The sequence below is a fragment of the Pyricularia oryzae genome, chromosome 5 (assembly GCF_000002495.2).
Source record: "Pyricularia oryzae 70-15 chromosome 5, whole genome shotgun sequence".
NCBI classification, from domain to species: domain Eukaryota; kingdom Fungi; phylum Ascomycota; class Sordariomycetes; order Magnaporthales; family Pyriculariaceae; genus Pyricularia; species Pyricularia oryzae.
Window position 1 is genome coordinate 1,565,366 of NC_017852.1, and position 17,370 is coordinate 1,582,735.

Here is a 17,370-nt window from a genome sequence, read left to right on the forward strand (position 1 = left end):
GATATAGAGGACTTTGTCTTGTTAAAGCTAGATATAGCCGTACAGTATTCACACATACTACGAGGACGTTGCCCACCTGCCTAGGTACCAACCGACCTTGATTGCCCGCCTGCCGGCTGGCTTGGTTAATCTGGACATTTCACAGTCGCTTACTCGCCTTGAATACCTGAAGTTATACCCAGTGAACACCTGGGTCATGTTGTGAAAAATAGACCTTGTACCGTAAGAAAAAGGAAACTTTTTCTAGCCGTATAATTCTGATCTTAACACAAGGTGGGTCCAATACGCGGGATAAATAACGTTGGCCCTGTACGGTAAATGCGTCTGAAATCTGCGCGAACGGATAATAATACTAAGTAAAGGATATAAGGTAGCCTCAACTAATTCGCGATATAGAAGAAACACTGTCTTTAGCCCTATATTTGCGGTCATAGCTGCCGTCTGTAGGTAGTCAGAGGTACACCTAGGTCTAGTCACCAACAGCCGTGCCACTTGACAGTTAACGAGAGCTCAAGGTCAAGTGGATCATCCCATCCCATCCAATTCCATGGGCAACATGGGGTACGTACGAGCCCCACCAGCTAGTTGGTGATGTCAGAAAAGGCTGATCCTTGTGACGAGCAACGCAGCTCTTATTGCCTGTCAGATCAGAAAACTTGAACAATATCAACTGCCACGCATCATATATGGCCTGTACTGTATCTTGGCCCCAAACTTTCAACCTAGCTACCTTGACCGCCTGCTTCAGCAACAGACACCTTTCATCCGTCACCTAACCCCACGCAACCATGAAAGCCATCATCGCCGTGCCGGCCACGCTGGCCTTGGTATATCGTGCACATTCCCACAACAGCCTGACCCCGGCAGGGATCGCCGCTGCCGCAGCCTCTGCCATCGCGCACGCCGTGCACCCCTGGAACCTCCCGTTCGCGCTCCTCGTCGTCTTCTTCCTGGCCGGCACGCGCGTCACCAAGATCAAGAAGGATGTCAAGGCCAACATGACGGTGGGCTCGCAGGGCACATCGGGCGGAGAAGGGCCCAGGACACACATACAAGGTTTGTTAAACCGCTCAGGTTCTCTCAACCCGCACTCGGAGCCATGCAAGCTCGAAAGCATTGGACAAACCCAAGAAACCGCCCTGAAACCTGACTGACCAAAACAACGTGACACAGTTCTCGCCAACTCCCTCGTAGCATCGGTCCTCTCCCTGCTCCACGCCTACCAGCTTCACCAACGCAAGCAGCTTCTCCTAAGCGGCTCGACCCCAATTCCCCAGGGTGCCCTGTGCCTCGCCTGGGCCGGCGATCTGCTCCCGATCGGCATTATCGCCAACTACGCCGCCATGGCAGCCGACACCTTCTCGTCCGAGCTCGGTATCCTATCGTCCGCGACTCCTCGCCTCATCACCTCCCCTACCCTCCGCAAGGTCCCGCGCGGCACCAACGGCGGCGTGACTGCCCTGGGTCTCGGCGCCGGCCTGCTCGGCAGCATGGTGGTGGTCGTGGCCTCTGTCCTCTTCACGCCTCTGTGCGAGACCTCCGGCACCGGCGTCGGAGCCGGCTGGAGCTCCTCGCAGCGGGCCACCGCCATGATCTCGCTGGCGATCTGGGGCGCCCTGGGTAGCGTCTACGACTCGGTTCTCGGCGCGCTGTTCCAGCGCTCGGTGCGGGACACGCGCACAGGCAAGATCGTCGAGGGCGAGGGCGGCGTGCGGGTGCTGGTGTCGGGCCCGGGCGTGCAGGGCGGTGTGACGCCGTCGCAGTCGCACCTCAAGGCCCGCGCAGGCGTCAAGGCCGCTATGCTGCACGGTGAGGCCGGCGACGCGGTTGAGGCCACGGCACCCTCGGGCGACGTCAAGAAGCAGCGCAAGGGCAGCTTTGGCGACGGCAAGCCCGGCCGCGTTGCCGAGAGCGGCTGGGACCTGCTGGACAACAACGAGGTGAACTTCCTGACTGCCCTGACCATGAGCCTGGGCGCCATGACTATTGCTGGGTGGTACTGGGGAGTGCGGTTTGAGGATATACTGAAGCCATGAGACAACGAAATCTATAACTACGAAAAATAAAATCCATAATAGCAATCTTGTAGCAGCCAATTAACTCATTATGACCTAATACAAGGCACGAGGCGGGTGGCCATAGTTGCTGCTTGCACTTTAGACCAAGCATTATGCTCAAAAAAGCTCTAGCATTCTTCTAACCTGTTTTTCTTTTCCTTGGACCATGCAATCCCTAATAATTAAAAACGAAGATTGAAACGACGTCGCAAATCCATAGATATGCGATAGGTATAAATACGCCCTGAAAAGCAGATTTGCGCAGGAAACGATAAAGCGAAAGCGAAAAAATCGACTAAACAAAAAGAAGCACATTTAACCCAGCCCATCCGAGTCTCGACTCTACTGCTTGAAGATATCTTCAACTCCCGTCCATGATCCCTTGGCCCTCTCCTCCCAGTAACCATCCTTGCCACCCTTGAGCCGCCACACCTCGTCCCCGTCGGGCCCCTCGGCAACCTTGACGAACCACCTGGGCCGGTGCTGCTCCCCGCGCTCCTCGAGCGCCCTCCTGCGCGCCCGCTGTGCCTCCTCGAGCTGGACTTTGAAGTTTTCGGCGTCATCCAGCTTGCCTTGCTCGGCCAGGCGCTGGTCAGGCCGCAGGCGCGAGTCCGTGGGCGGCAGTTTGCCCTTCTCCAGCTCTGTAATCTCGTTCATCGAGGCAACAAACGTCGTCATGCCGTAGACTTGACTCGCGTTGTCCACGAGGCTGCCGGCCTTCCACACCTCGGCCCCGGCCGACTTGCCTGCCTCGACCTTGCGTAGGCTCTGGGTCCAGGTGCCCGCCAGGGAAATGCCAGTGTGCACGCCGTCCGGTCCCCACGTCTCGACCTGCACATCCTCGCCCCTGCCGCCAAACATGCCCTTGGTGCGGAACTCAACGGCGGCTCGCGATCCCGTCGACTCATTGTTGACCGCCATGCTGCCCACAGGCTCGACGTATTTCTCTCCCATGACGACGTTTCGGAGAAATACCGTTGCAACTCCCCAGCTGTAGTGCTCCTCCCCGCCGTCGGGCAGCCTGAGCACCACGCGGGCCTTACCCTCGGTCGTTAGCTCCATGCTCTTGCCCCAGAACTTTTGCGTGGGTGCGGGCGCCTGCGCGAAGCTCCATGAGGCGCCATCGGCGTGCATCGCCAGCCGTACGGGGCGGTGCGAAACCTTCTCGACGAGCAGGCGCACACCGCCGGGGCATTCTGACTCTGTCCTGAGCATCTCGAACGTCTCACCAAGGAGCGGGTTGAATGGCTTGCGGATGGCACGCTCCTTTGCCCGAGTGCTGCTGAATTGAGACACGGCAAAGGCAGTGACATAAAGAAGCCTGTCTGTTTCCAGCTTCTGCTTGGCCGCCGTGTCGAGTAGGCTTGCATATTCGAGCTGCTCTGCCATGCGCTGCAGGAGTGATATTGGCTCGTTGGACGAGACAGGCATGCTTATGGTGCTCAAGTCCTTGCCGACATTTTTCCGAACGAATGCAATCAAACTGGGAGGCATGGTGGTCGCAGGCGGAATGGTACGCCTGCGTTGTATTGTGGTGGTTATGGGGAGCGGATCAAGCGATTTGGGTTTTGCTGGGTAATAAAGGTTACTGTTGTCGACTGTACCAGTGCGGGTGAGATCGTCTCCGTCCGCAATTGAAGACACAGACGATCGGTCGGAAGCGTCCTGGGCAGAGCCGAACTCGTCCTCTGCTTCCGAATTCGGTGACTCCTCGCTCTGATTGTCGATCATAAGAAGCTCCGAGCGGCCCTCTGTGCCCTCGGCAGCATCGAAGAACTCTTCCGTCGAGGTGGACTCGATACTGTTTCGAGATGCAGCCGATTGGGGCACAGGCATTCGTCTCCGTTTGCTCGTGGCCAGTAGCTGAGAAAACCCCGAGACTACCGAGTCCAGGTCGCCAAGCAAAGCCTTGCAGTTCTCCTGCACGCCATACATGTTCTGCTCATGTAGGCTGTACGCCTTGGACTTGCGCTTGTCGCCAGGGCCGCCATTTGCTGTAATGGTTGTAGTGTTCGGACTCGGGACTGCTAGAGCTGTCGATGCAGAGTGGAAAGACTGTGGAGTAGTTACGATGGCACTGGACTTGCGCTTCCAGAACGGCCTCTTCTCAACACCCTGGAAATACCCGTCACCCTCTTCTGCGACAGGTGTGGCAGAAGACACAGACCTGTTTCCAGTAGCGGGCCGTGGAGATGTTACCGCATGGTTCTGTACCGACATATCCTTAACCAGCCTCCTGAGCGCATCACGAGTTCCCACAACACGGCTAACAAGCGCCTCAACCTGCTGCCATTCCCGATCCTCCTCCTGCGGGTTGTTGAGCGGCGCAAGAGCGCTACCTGCCCCGCCAAAAGTCTGCTGCATAGAACTACCGCCCGCCGCCCCTCCGGCAGTTGGAGGTTCAGCACCTCTGGCGATCCGAGAGGCCCTCGTCAATGCGCTTGCCCATTCGGCAAAATCCTTGTCGTTGGGGGCCTTGAGGTGCCAAATCTCGGCGCCCGAGTCGATGCTGATTTCCCTCCTGCGCTCATCGGCAGCAATGGCGGCCAGGCTGAGGGGGATGGCACCGCGCAAGGCGGATGAGTTGCGGTTGTGATAGTACGACAAGGTACAAGTGGCATAGTCGAGCGAGAAGAAACGCTTCGCGTAGCCCTGACCCTTCTTGCGCCTGCGCTTCATCAGGATCCCCGTGTGGGCATTCGACGGTCCGCCCCCACCCTGGGAAGCCAAAGAACGCGAGCGGCCGGGAAGCTGCTGTTGGCTGTGCAGACTGTCTAGACTCTCGTTGGTTGCACCGATCATGGGGCTTGGGTTGGAATGACGGCCGAGGCTCGTTTTGCTCGCGCTGGCATTGGGGCCGGCCTTGAGGTTCGAGAGGGTTTGGCCGGGCTGCGGTGCAGAGCCCGTCGGGTAGGTAAGGAGCACAATCGTAGCATTTTTTGACGTCTGTTTGGAGAAGGTGTTGTCGAATACCATTCCATACATCCCGCTTTGCCCAGCTGCGACATCGTAAGTGCCTGTCGTGACCTTATCCGCTGGACACTTGCCGTGCCACTTGATCATCTTGAAGCCCTTTTTGGACAGCTGCTCTTCAGCGGTGCTCGCATCCCGTTTGAAGAGACCACCAGATCCGCTGGCGGCGCCCTTGGGGTCGTTGGAGCCATCGTTGACAGAGGTATCGATCGTCAATGTCGAGTCGTCGGTTTGGCCTGCGGTCGTGGCTAGGTTCGTACCGGCGCTGCCAGGATGCTTAACAATGCCGAAGTTTCTGTAGCGTCGTTAGCAGACGGGCCAGTGGGCTCCCGCGTGGGGAATAAGCTTGCTGGGTTGGGGTAAGACATGCGTCCTTGTAGACGGAGGAAAGACGCAGAGCAAGAGACTGACATTGACTTCTTGTGCGGTTGCACGCTCCACGACACCGTGTAGCCATCCTCGACCTTGACCCAACGGACGATGTACGACTGTTACGAACAAACAAGCACCAGAATGGAGCGCATGTCAGCTATCCAGATTCTTCGTTCAGCGCGCGCGCAGTCTGTCCTCTTCGGAGATTTTAACCCCCCGAGCGAAGCAACCCAACGCTGCATATACCCCTCTATTGGAGAGAAAAAAAAACAAAACTCCGTTCCTAGGTTGCACCTACCTTGCTATGTATTTCAAGCTGCTCGATGCCAGCCATCTTGTGTGCACCTGATTGGAGAGTTACCTATGGCGGCAGTGTGCTCTCTGGCGTTGGAATGGAAAGCTGCCCCGATGGGCACGCGTATCGTACAGTTCGCTGATGAGATGGGTTTAACCGTTCAAGAGGTAAGGGGGCCTGGGCTTTCAGGAAAAGGCAAGTATGACGTGGTGCTTCGCAAATGGGGATTCGAGCTCGTTCAGTATCGTTTTTGGCTCGTTTAAACGCGCACGGCCGTAGCTCGGGTGGAGTGGTGAATTGCTTGGCTTGCTTCAGTGACAAACGTAATCCTTGCAATAGAGGTACGTAACGTCGGACGCAAGCAACAATACAGCAAAGTGAACTTGTTGCCAGCCTAGAAAGGGTGAATTGGCAATTGACTTTGGGAAGAAACACCAGAGTGAATAAATGATTGAATAACGTGAACATACAACTACCTAGGTATCTAAGGTAGTTTCCCTCATTGTAAGTCACGCTGGTCTCGCTCCTGTCGGAGGTTCAGAATAAGCCGTAAGCGGGAACGGAGAGTTGGACCACGTTTCAATACCAGCAAATTCCTCCCATGTCCCCCCATTTGCACGTAACGCGGCTGGTGCTAATTATAAAAAAATCGTCTTATCCATCCGTCCAAGCCGCCCCCGTCCTTTCCAGGAAGCCAAATAATGGACCTTGTTGACGTAGTAGCACAAGGCATATGAAAGTTTTGCTCAGCTACAATAACTTGCCTTTCCTACCTAGGCAAGGTCTAGATCGGAACTTACGGCTATGCGCCAGAGGAATACGAATTTACCTCGGGCTGAATAGGCGGCCAAGCCCACACGATCTCGATTCCCATTTTGGAAATTGTTTGTGCCAGTACATTTTAACCCAGACGGTCCGTCGGAATACTTGGAAAATTCAAGCCATGTTGTTATTGTTTTTTTTTCTACATCTGCATATTGTACCTTGGGGACCTTGCCAAGGTGCACAGCCCTATGGCCCTAAGGCAAGTAAGATGATCCACCAAGCAGCTGATCACCCTTTCACTGCAACCCAACTTCAGCCTATTGGGTTACAGTAATTATTAGGCAGCGAATTAGCTGAGGTTCGCTAATGGAAACACAGTCCTCCTTACCCAAAGAAGAAACCCCTAATTGTCATCTAGCTATCTACCTCCCACCCCTATGATGCCCTCCCGACTGCATCTTCAAAATCTCACTCTGGAACCGCAGTTTGAATCCGTTGCAAAGCGCCCTCACGTCGGGATACTGACTACCCATCATCTCGTAAGCTCCAGGGATCACACGCACGCTCCAAGAACCAATCTTTGATGACCGGCTTGCCTTGAAGCAGAGCACGAAATAACCGGGGTGTTTTGTGTCCAGGCAGAACGCATAGGTTGACCGAGTCGGGTTCGCATCCATATATGTCGTGAGCCATCGTTCTATGTTTTGCAGATGACGAATTAGTAAATCCAGTCTCCACCATGAGAATTACTGAAATTGCTGCAAAGACGCAGTGAGTGTGCTTACCAAGATCACTCCTTGACCCTTTCTGAAACTTGTCACTCTGCATCAGCTCGTCTACCTTCCTGGCCATCGCCTTGACATGCTCGACGATCAGTTCGTCCAGATCGGAATAGGTGTACTTGTTGGCCACCTTGAGGGTGCGACCCAAGGCAAATTCGTTCTCTTTGTCGAGCTCCAGAACATCAATGTGCTGAATCACACCGTCTGCCACCTTCCAAGTAATGGCAAGGTGGTCGCTGCCCTTGGACGATGACCTGATAACCAGTTCGCCTGGTGGTTGGGACCCAAGATATTGCTCCGCCTCTGTCGAGTTGAAGGACTTGAACATCGGGTGCTTGATGACACGCTGCGCCCGACCCGTGACTACATCCTTCTCCGTCAGGTCTGCTGCGTCCTTCTCCTCCTGCCGGAAATCCCAGTTGTCGCGGTCGTGATCATGCATCTTCCGGTAGGGGTACCGCAGTGCATCCTCCCGTACAGACATCTTGCACATGAAGTCTTTCCTGTTCAGCTCCAAAACCTTGGCGCGCGTTGTCTGCCCCGTCTGGAGAATCTCTCGTGGTGTGTGCCTGGAGGAAACCTCATGCGCCTCGATGCGACCCTCAATTCCACAGTCAAGCTTCACAATAGCAAAGTCCTCCTTGACCACCCGGACGTTCACTGGCACGATCATCTGTTCACACAGCGAGTCTTTGGTCTCTCCGGTAAACATGGTGAATATCTGGTCCGCCGTGAGCTGCACAAAGCTGTGCCGCAGCTCTTCGTAGGGCGACTGAAACTCGCCACGAATAGCATATAAAGTCGCCTTTTTGAGTAATCCCTGCCTCTCAAGCTGTTCGGCGTAGTCCTCCATGCTCAAGTCATATAATGTCTCTTGACGGTTCTCCTTAAAGAGCCTGCGGACCACGGCAGGTGGGCCACCTTCGTCGACTTCGGCCTTTATATCCTCCTCGTCCATGTCAAGAGCATCGGCCGCCATTTTCCTCGCCAACTCATAGTCCATTGGGTGGATACGAGTCGCGTCCAGCGGATCAGCCTCGGGCGTAGCATGCTCGTAAGATATGATGAAGAAAGAAGCGCAGTTGTTCCACACACGAGGACCGACGACTTGGAGTTTTCCACTGTCGGGGTCACCGACAAGTTCGTCACGAGTATTGACGACTCCGCCGTTTGCGTTGATGGCTTTAAGAACTGCTGTGGCCTTTCGGGGACCGAGACCAGCGACGTAGGGCAGCAGGGCGGCCTCTCTGGGGTCGCTGATTGCGTCATTGATGTCGACACCGCACAGGTTCACGATATCAACCAGGACCGTTTCCATCGTCCTCAATAACTTGGCCGGTGGAAGGAGGTTTTGGCAGGGGTGGATGGCCAAAGAAGTGTTGTCTTTGCCGAGCAAGCAGTACTCTTTGAGAGGGTTCTGCATATACCGGGCCAACCCAACACAGTAGCGAGTCACCGGGTTCAGGTTCGGGTAGTCAGATACTCCACGGGCGCTGTCTTTGTAAAGTCTTGCAGTCTCATCGTTGACGACGACAACTTCCAGCAACTCTGTGCGTACTTCATCTGTATCGGGGTCGTCGAATTCATTACCCATCAGGCCCTTCTCGCTGATAAGAGTCTCGAGATCCTTCACGAGGCGTTGTGTGTCCGCGGACCACCCACTGACACCTATGACATCCGGCCTTGCGCGCTCGACCACATCCTCGAAGGCGGTGCGTGCAGCCTCGTCGCGTCCAAGACTTCCAAACTTTCCTTGCTCGACGAGCTTTCCGTCATCAACCAAAGCCCAGCAAAGCAAATCCCGGTTTGGATCAGCCATCCCGTTGGAAATCACAAGGCAACGAGGCGTCATCCCCAGCATAAAACCCTTGGGCCTAAAAGGCGCCTGGTCTACACGCTTTGAGAACTCTTCGCGGCAGATTTTGAGAAGTTCGTCTTGGCATGCTGTGCGAAGCGACTCCTTCACTCCCTTGGTGATAATCTTCTCGAGCTTCGGGAATGCCAGGTCAAGTGCCTTCTTTCGCTCTTCGTTCCATGCATCTGCTCTCTCGCTGAAGTTTTCCGACTGGAATTCGCTCAAAAGGTTCTTTCGGAATTCCCTTTCATTCTGCAGAGTAAGCTTGACTTCAACAAGCCCCTCCTCCTCAGCTTTCATCATCTTGAGGAATATTTCGGGCCGTCTCGCCAAATCACCAATGGTTTGGTTGATGAGGTATTTGATCTCATAAAATGGGTGAGACTCGTCAATTTTGCGCAGACCCTTTTCCGTTCGCCTGCAGTCGACAATACCCATGTTGTAATAGGCGACCTTGAAGTGACGACGCATCCGTGGATTCAAGAACAACTCCTCGGCGAACATGGATCGTGCTGCCTTGATAACATGATCGGCTGTATCAAAGTAAGAGTCGGTGAGACTGTCGGCCAGGTCAAGTGGCATTTTGCTGTTATCTTCTGCCGACGTCTTCTTGCCTTCTCTGAGAGCGTTTTGGGCGAGTTTATCGGGGGTGATGCCGTATGCCTTGACGAAGTTATAAACGGTACTGTTCCGGACGCGCTCGAAGACGCCGGTTGACTTGGCGACCCTCTTGACTCCCTTGATGGCTCCGGCAGCAGCAAGATCCTTCATCTGGCTCGAATAATGGAAGTGCATGTAGTCTTGAACATCCTGAAGCTCCTCAATCGTCTCTGCTCGGTAAACCATCTCGTCAAAGACGTCATCCTGTATGCCAGCAGTCTTCAGGTTCTGGTAAGACTTGTCAAGAATGTTGCGCTTTTCCACGAAAGACCGGAACTTGAGATCCAGATCTACAATCCGCCATAGATCCTCTAGCAAAAGCAGTTGAGCAGGCGGTCCATCGTCGTCGCCGGGGTGATCGCCGTCTTCGGGTCGTTTGTAGTGAAGGAGGTTGTCCTTATAATGGTGGAGAACGCAAGGAACTTCCAGACCGTCGGAAACAAAGAACTCGAGGGTTTTCTGGACAGCTCGCCTGAAAGGATTCCTCAGCTCGGGAGCAAGATTCTTTTGCGGAAGCATCAACTTGCTTATCCATCGGCCTTCCTCCTTGAACTGTTCTGGAGTAAGCTGAAGGTCCTTGAAAGGTTTCCTGTCGATTTGGAAGCGCTCGGGCTCGTCAGTGAAGCGGATCTCATTATCTTCATCCGTCAACAACTTCTCTTTCAACTGTGATGGCTCGAAGACGTCCTTGAGCTCGAGAGTTCGCTCTTCCTGCTTGCGATCCTCTTCCTCCTCTTCCAGCTGCAAGGCCCAGTCGTAATCTTCACCATGGCCAAAGATGGCTTCAAAGTCCTCGAGAGCATCTTTGTCCAAGCCACTGGTATCGACAACAACGCCACGGTCACGAGGACGAGCAACTTCCATGTCCTCAAGACGCTGGTTGCGTTCCTCCTCGTCTTCCGGGAAATCCTCCTCAATGAAGTCGTCGAACTCGTCTGCCGGCCCACGGTGGCTGGGTCGACTGCCGTAGTTCCTCTCTTCCGCGTCTTCATCATCGGAAAATATTTGTGTAAGGTCTCGGCTTCGATTGTTTCGGTCGTCATCGTCTCTGTGGCCACGCTTGAGTCGTTTGAATTTTTGCTATCACGCGTATCTGTTAGTGGTTGCTGGAACTCGAGGGGACGTTGCTGGTGCTCGGCTAGACTCACTTGGGATTCGGTCTTGCGCTCCCAGTCAGGACGAGCTTCTCCAATAAGGTCTAGATCTTCTTCGTCGAGCTGTGCTTCTTCTTCGCGCTCGGCACGTCGGCGCTTCCGACGGCGCTTGCGCGCAACTTCGTCATCTTCATCTTCCTCATCCTCGTCTTCGTCGACAATAAAGTTCTCGCGAATCTAATGATATGAACAAAGTCAGTTCGTATGATACAAAGTATCTTGGACATTGGCTAATGCTCAAGGGCAAGTGTACAAACCCTTTGGGCCTCTTCCTCATCATCATCATCTTCCTCCTCACTTGAATCATCGACCGGCGCGGGCTTGTCACGTCGGTTGGAGCCACCACCTCCGTCCGACGCAAAGGACTCGTCATCTTCCTCATCATCAAGCTCGGCTTCGCCGTCAATCAGATTGCGCAGGTCATTGCTCATCGTGGCGGTTTTTGCGGGCGGCGCGTCGTCCTAAAATATCTGACGTAGGTTGTGAAGAGCTTGATGAGGACAAAAGAAAATTGGAAACCAGTCGAGAGCAATTGCAATGCCGGAGCATCCAAGACCTTTTATGGGCTAAGGGAGCTCGGAGGTACTGGTTTGAACCTGTTTTGGCAAACCGGCCGTGGCAGATAACACGACGGTTTAAGGGGAAGTTGGCGTCGATAAAGGTTTGGATGGAATTTTTGTATTTTTGTTGCGACGCAACTACAACACGCTACATCTACCCGGCACGGCGAGCTAAAGCAGCTGCAGCCTGGTGTCGTTGGCCAATCAAAATCTCGATTCGCCCATAGAGTGGGCCTGGTGGGTCTGGTCTGTGTGAGCCTCTGCCTACCAAGAAGCCTCAGCGCATTAACTTTGCATGTCACCTAGTTCCTCAATAGGTAGGCTGACGTTGGCAACTTTCAGGTGTTTGGCTGTGCATCGCGGGAGTCAACATGTTTGTTAGTCGAGCTGTTAAGAAATTCTCGATGCAAGTGGGCGGCTCTTGATTCAATCATAAGCAAGCTTCGTGTCGAAACCAATTAAGAAAGACAATAAGTTAAGCGACCGAGATACAAATATTCACAGGTGAAAAGAAGAAAGTAGGCAGCTATGTATAAAATATGTCCAATATTACCATCGTTATTATTTCCATGAATGTTAATATTTTTGTTACGAGCTGCGAAGTGACATTGGCATCATACACGTTTTGTCACCTGTGACCAGAACTTCACTCATGCTCTCCGGATAAAATTTATCCAAGTAGAGTGCGTATGTACCCTGCCGGTAGATCCCGTACCATGTTAATCTTCTTGAGACCAGGTTGTGGCTGTTGCTGTGGCGTGACTTGTTTTTGACATTGTAAGCTGGTATTTCAGATCTCCCAGAAGCAGGCTGGCCGGCCCTACAAGTTGGCCGGGAAAGCCTTGAACAGAAATGGATCCTACCATAGTACTAGGTATGTATGTTTGAGCTAGGTCTAGAAGTGGAGAGGAGCACGACAGATCTCCAGCTGGATAGCTTAGTCGTTGGTTGATACGGGCAGGCGATACGGGTTTTATTCAAAGTACTTGATCGATGGGATCTTTGAATTGATGTATGCATGCCAACCCTAGGAAAATAAATCTACAACGCAGACTTATTACAAGTGTGAACTTACCAACATCACGATTGAGGACGTGAGAACAGATGCTTCTCGACACCGGAGGTTTTGGTTCGTGGTCGTGTCCATCCATGTCATGACCGGTGGGCACAGGTACCGTACCGCGAATTTCCAAAGTCCAAACATCCAAATGCAGTCCAATCCTGGGCCCCGATGAAGGTTGACGCTGGGATCCACGGCCATGCCCCTCAATCGGCAACCCCCAAACTTCCAAACTGACCCCACCATTCATTCGTCCACCTACCCTTACTGTACGAGCTCCCGCCGCCGGCAGAAGATGTGGCGCGCCTTTTAAATGCGAATCAGCCGCCCACCCCCGACCCGACCTACCTGCTATGTACCTTGCGAAAGATTCGCTCAAACAGGTCCTATCACATTCATCGGACTTTGCCATATACAACACTGAGTGTGTTTGGTCTTGAGTCGCCTGCCCCGAGTACGTGTTGTCCTCAACCCATCCGGTCTTTGTTTTTTTCTCGTTTGTGTTGCAATTTGCAGACGGGCGGTTCGGTACCTTTTTTTTTCGCCTGGTCTCCAACACCCCGCTAACCCAGCTGCTGCCCGAACCCCTTTTCTTTGTCTCGCGTTTGCGTACCTCAGCTAGTCGCAGCTAGGTTTGCACGTTCCCAAACTGTAAACTGTTTCGAGCACCTCACCTTGTCTTCGGTTGCAGCTTGCTCGCACCCCGATACGGAAGTTTGTTAATACTTGAGAGCTGCCAAAGCACAACTACTTACTTACATTTCTTTACATTGAAGACTTCCCCAGCGGTGATTTCTCTCAGCTAAGCAACGACGGTTACTGCAACCCTGCAGCAGAACCCCGGAGCATTCAATCCGAAGGCAACCTCGAGTTTTCCTTGTACTCGACCATTTTCCATCTATTACCGGCGGATCTGACGAGATCCGGGCTTTTCGGCGAAGGCTTCCACCCCGGGGTAACAGCTTGTACCAGGAGCAGAAGATTCTTGGATTTGTGCCTAACAGGTCCGACTCGATCAAAAAGGACCCGCGAGCTGACTCTCGGTAACAACAATTCCATCGTAACTCGCCCAGTGCGATCTGCCCGCCGTCAAAATGGCCGACCCGTTTGCGCCGCGCACCATGAAGCGCAGGAACGTCAAGGGACTCGCCTTGACTCCTGCAGCACCGAAGCCGCCCCCAACCGCGGAGAACGCCCCTATCCACAGAGACTCGGATCAGCATGCACAACTCGAGATTGGTATTGAGTTTAACCTGGACCTCCGCCCCGAGGACTTGGAGGTTATCAAGGATCTCGGTTCTGGTAACGGAGGCACGGTCAGCAAAGTCAGGCATATTCCGACAAACACGGTCATGGCGCGCAAGGTAAGAACATAATCGGTGGTTTATTGATGGTCTCCTCCGGTTTCAGGTTCCCCTTTGGAGGAGCAATCGCTCACATCAAATATCAGGTCATACACGTTGAGGCCAAGCGCGAGATGCGGAAGCGCATTGTGCGAGAACTACAGATCATGCACAGTTGCAATTCCGAGTACATCGTCACATTCTATGGTGCTTTCCTCAACGAGAACAACGATGTCATCATGTGTATGGAGTACGCAGATGTTGGGTAAGCCTGAAATCCTAGAGCGTGTCTGTCTCGAAAGTATTGGTTGCCACTGCAAGATGCTCTGGTCAGCCTTTCCCGTTTGATGTTGACGGTAATTCCGGGCTTTAGGTCACTAGATCGCGTGTCGAGGGTGTTCGGTCCCATAAGAGTTGATGTGCTGGGGAAGATCGCCGAGGCCACCCTCGGAGGCCTAACCTACCTTTACGCAAAACATCACATTATGCATCGTGACATTAAGCCATCGAATATCTTGGTCAACTCCAGGGGATCGATCAAGCTGTGCGACTTTGGTGTGTCGGGAGAACTTATTAACTCGATAGCCGATACGTTTGTCGGCACTTCAACTTACATGGCCCCTGAGAGAATTCAGGGAGAAAAGTACACGGTTAAGTCAGATGTTTGGAGTTTTGGTCTCAGCATTATGGAGCTTGCAATTGGCAAGTTCCCCTTTGCGGCAAGCGAACAGCTTTCAGATGCCGAGTCGGCGCCTGCCGGTATCCTTGATCTTTTGCAGCAGATTGTACACGAGCCGGCACCGAAATTGCCGAAGAGCGATGCTTTCCCCCAAATTCTCGAGGATATGATTCAGAAGTGTCTCTACAAGAACCCGGACGACAGACCAACGCCAGAGGAGCTCTTTGTAGGTTCCACATTTCCTTCGAAAGGTCCACTGCGAGCAACTGCGCATTGGTCTGCTATATGGCTGGCCCTAACGATTTTATGGTTCTTCAGGAGCGCGATCCTTTTGTGCAAGCAGCGAAGCGGACGCCTGTCGACCTACGCGAGTGGGCGTTTGGGTTGATGGAGCGGGATAACCGCAAGTCGCACCTTGCGCCGCAGCTCTCGCCGGCGACGGCAGACCTATTACGGTCAAGCGATTCGCCTACGGCGACGTACCACGGCGACGACCGCCCGTTAGAAACCCCTACCTCAGGTGAGATCCCCATACTGGGAGCTATAGTGTCACCTCGTGACCAGTATGGCAGCATATCGAGTCGATCCCCGACGAGGGCCGGCGGAGGGATCGGCGGGCTTGGCAGACCAGGTGGATCGGCTTTACATCCGGGACTAGGGCCGAGGATGGCTACAACCAGCTCGGTCCCTATGTCTTCGGGTGCTAGCTACCACGGGGTCTCGTCTTCGTCTGCCGATTACGCCTCCGCCATACCCGCCCAACCCTCGAGCGCGAGCAAGGCGACCTTCTCACTACCTATGCGACCGGCCCCCGCCGGCACGATTCCTCCGCCCCCTCCGCGGAAAGAGACACCCGACGAGTCTAAGAAAGAAAGCAGGCGGCAGGCCCTTTTCGGTCCGCCGTCATCGACTGGGAGTTATGGTTTCTAGGTTACTCTTTTCGATGCGTTATGCTCAGGGGGTTCTCTTTCTACTTGTTTCGATATTGGAGCTTGCGGGGGACAGAGCGCGGCCATTGTCTTTTTTTTTCATTTTATTCTTCACCATTTCTCTAGACCTGACTGAGTATACATCGGATTTTGTCTCCTGATTGGTGTGGTTACTGCTATGATCACCATGCCTCCTGACCCAAAGAACGTCGTCCAGAAAGCCTCGGGTCTGGACCCGGGTATCAGATACGGGGGTTAACTAAGCTCTCACGCTTGCTATAATGGCGGTACATGTAAACCTTGTCGGACCTCAGTCAACTCTGCTCATTCAATGATAATGCCTATTCCAGGAGAAGCATAGTCTGTATGTCATCCCAAGCCACTATATACGAGCATACTTACATATACAAGCATAGGAAAGTATTGTACCTCCCGGCTATCGAAATTCGGGTAGCGGAAGCGCCCGGACCACCGCATTGGGTGGGTATTCGGATGAATGTTCCTAAAGAAACAATCTTGGGGCATAGTCGGGATTTGGCATCCCAAGTTCTCTATCTAAACTAGTCGATGGTCACACGAGCCAAATCCAGGCTTATATTTCCTCTTTGCATCTGGCTCTTATCCGCGATGGTGCTCCCTCGGCCTTTTAGTATCGGACACGCTTAATCCCGATTCGCCGCCGATGGCAACTTTGCAGCGATGACAGTATTGGACCGTTTTGGGAAATAGTTACCTTGGGTTCTACAGATGGCAGTTGCGATGGCTCGAGCTTGCGAATTGGGGCCAAAGCGGCGCTATGGACGTTTGTACCGTATCTGCCTTTGCCCCTCCCTCGCTATTCTATCCCTATAAGGATTGTCTTCGTCTTTGACCGGGCAGCTTTCTTACCGTCTCATGTCAATAGGCCGAGAGGTAGACTTTTGCTGAGCCGGTGGTGCCTCTGGCGGAGTTTGGTTCCGCAGTCGATCATCATGCCCATCTAGTGGGCGGCTAGATCCGCGAAATGGGCCGGTGCGGATGGCGACGAAGCCGACTGATCCGACGGAGTCGCTGGTGAATCGGATCGGGAAGAAGGTTGTATTGATGAAGTGAAAATGCGGATCTGACCTTTTCTGAGACCCTGCTGTATGTCGAAAAGTATGCTCAACAAAACATGCTGGGGCGTGTTTGCATCCACCAGAGCTAGCCTTTACATCATCCAGTCAACCGCACCGCCGTTCAGGGTTCCTCTCAAAGCGGCAGCGGTCTCTGAAAATAACTCCTTATAGATGAACAAACTTTGGGCTTCGCGACAGGTTCAAATCATGGCTGGTACCGGCGTGGCCAACCCAATTACGCAGGCTTGTTTTCCTATTTAGAGATGGCAGAACTAAGGATTTGATAAAAAGGCTAGCTACAAAGGCCAAAACAATAGACATACGAGTGATTTTGTTTGAGATCGATTAAATTAAAACTCAATCCTGCCCGCAAGGGAAGTTCTAACCACTTACAAGTGTATTGTTTGCCGATGTATTTCAACCGTCTGCAGGCAGGCGAGAGGAACAACTGAGGCATAGAGCGGCAAGCTAGCACCGAGGGCCTTTGTTTACACTCGTGGGACTTACAATCTCGGTTAGGCAGTATGAGAGAAACTACCAGCAATATAACAATGAGTTGTATCTTGAGATATACCGAGACAGATGCCCTTTTTGACGTCTCTGATACCCCAGGGTAGTGGCTGTGGCAAACAGGCCTATCATTGTTAGAGTGATAGGGCTGGGAATAAAGAATCGATTCCGCAGAATTCATCTACAAATGTTTTCAGAGGTTTAAGGACAACTGACGGTGGCCAATGACAAGAGCGCCTTGACGCCAAAGCAGAGAACCAAGGGCTACAAGAGCAGAAG

The 17,370-nt window shown here is 53.3% G+C and overlaps 4 protein-coding genes across 4 annotated transcripts; 2 read left to right on the plus strand and 2 right to left on the minus strand.

Moving 5' to 3' along the window:
- The first annotated feature begins 633 nt into the window (after nt 1–633).
- MGG_00802 (uncharacterized protein) lies at nt 634–2,229 on the plus strand. The gene is made up of 2 exons (XM_003718134.1): nt 634–1,056; nt 1,174–2,229. Exons 1-2 carry the CDS (start codon nt 789–791, stop codon nt 2,034–2,036), a joined length of 1,131 nt encoding a protein of 376 aa, XP_003718182.1. The 5' UTR covers nt 634–788; the 3' UTR covers nt 2,037–2,229.
- On the minus strand, nt 2,169–6,276 carry MGG_11490 (oxysterol binding protein). Its single transcript, XM_003718135.1, has 3 exons — nt 5,701–6,276; nt 5,442–5,518; nt 2,169–5,325 (listed from the first exon to the last, which is right to left on the minus strand). The coding sequence occupies exons 1-3, from the start codon at nt 5,734–5,736 to the stop codon at nt 2,400–2,402; spliced, it is 3,039 nt and encodes a 1,012-aa protein (XP_003718183.1). The 5' UTR covers nt 5,737–6,276; the 3' UTR covers nt 2,169–2,399.
- A 335-nt stretch (nt 6,277–6,611) lies between these two features.
- Nucleotides 6,612–11,602, minus strand: MGG_11491 (transcription elongation factor SPT6). Its single transcript, XM_003718136.1, has 4 exons — nt 11,171–11,602; nt 10,908–11,090; nt 7,248–10,839; nt 6,612–7,159 (listed from the first exon to the last, which is right to left on the minus strand). Exons 1-4 carry the CDS (start codon nt 11,342–11,344, stop codon nt 6,885–6,887), a joined length of 4,224 nt encoding a protein of 1,407 aa, XP_003718184.1. The 5' UTR covers nt 11,345–11,602; the 3' UTR covers nt 6,612–6,884.
- Nucleotides 11,603–12,449: 847 nt separating this feature from the next.
- On the plus strand, nt 12,450–16,449 carry MGG_00800 (STE/STE7/MEK1 protein kinase). Its single transcript, XM_003718137.1, has 6 exons — nt 12,450–12,987; nt 13,310–13,897; nt 13,984–14,141; nt 14,250–14,781; nt 14,874–15,075; nt 15,128–16,449. The coding sequence occupies exons 2-6, from the start codon at nt 13,628–13,630 to the stop codon at nt 15,211–15,213; spliced, it is 1,248 nt and encodes a 415-aa protein (XP_003718185.1). The 5' UTR covers nt 12,450–12,987; nt 13,310–13,627; the 3' UTR covers nt 15,214–16,449.
- The last annotated feature ends 921 nt before the right edge of the window (nt 16,450–17,370 follow it).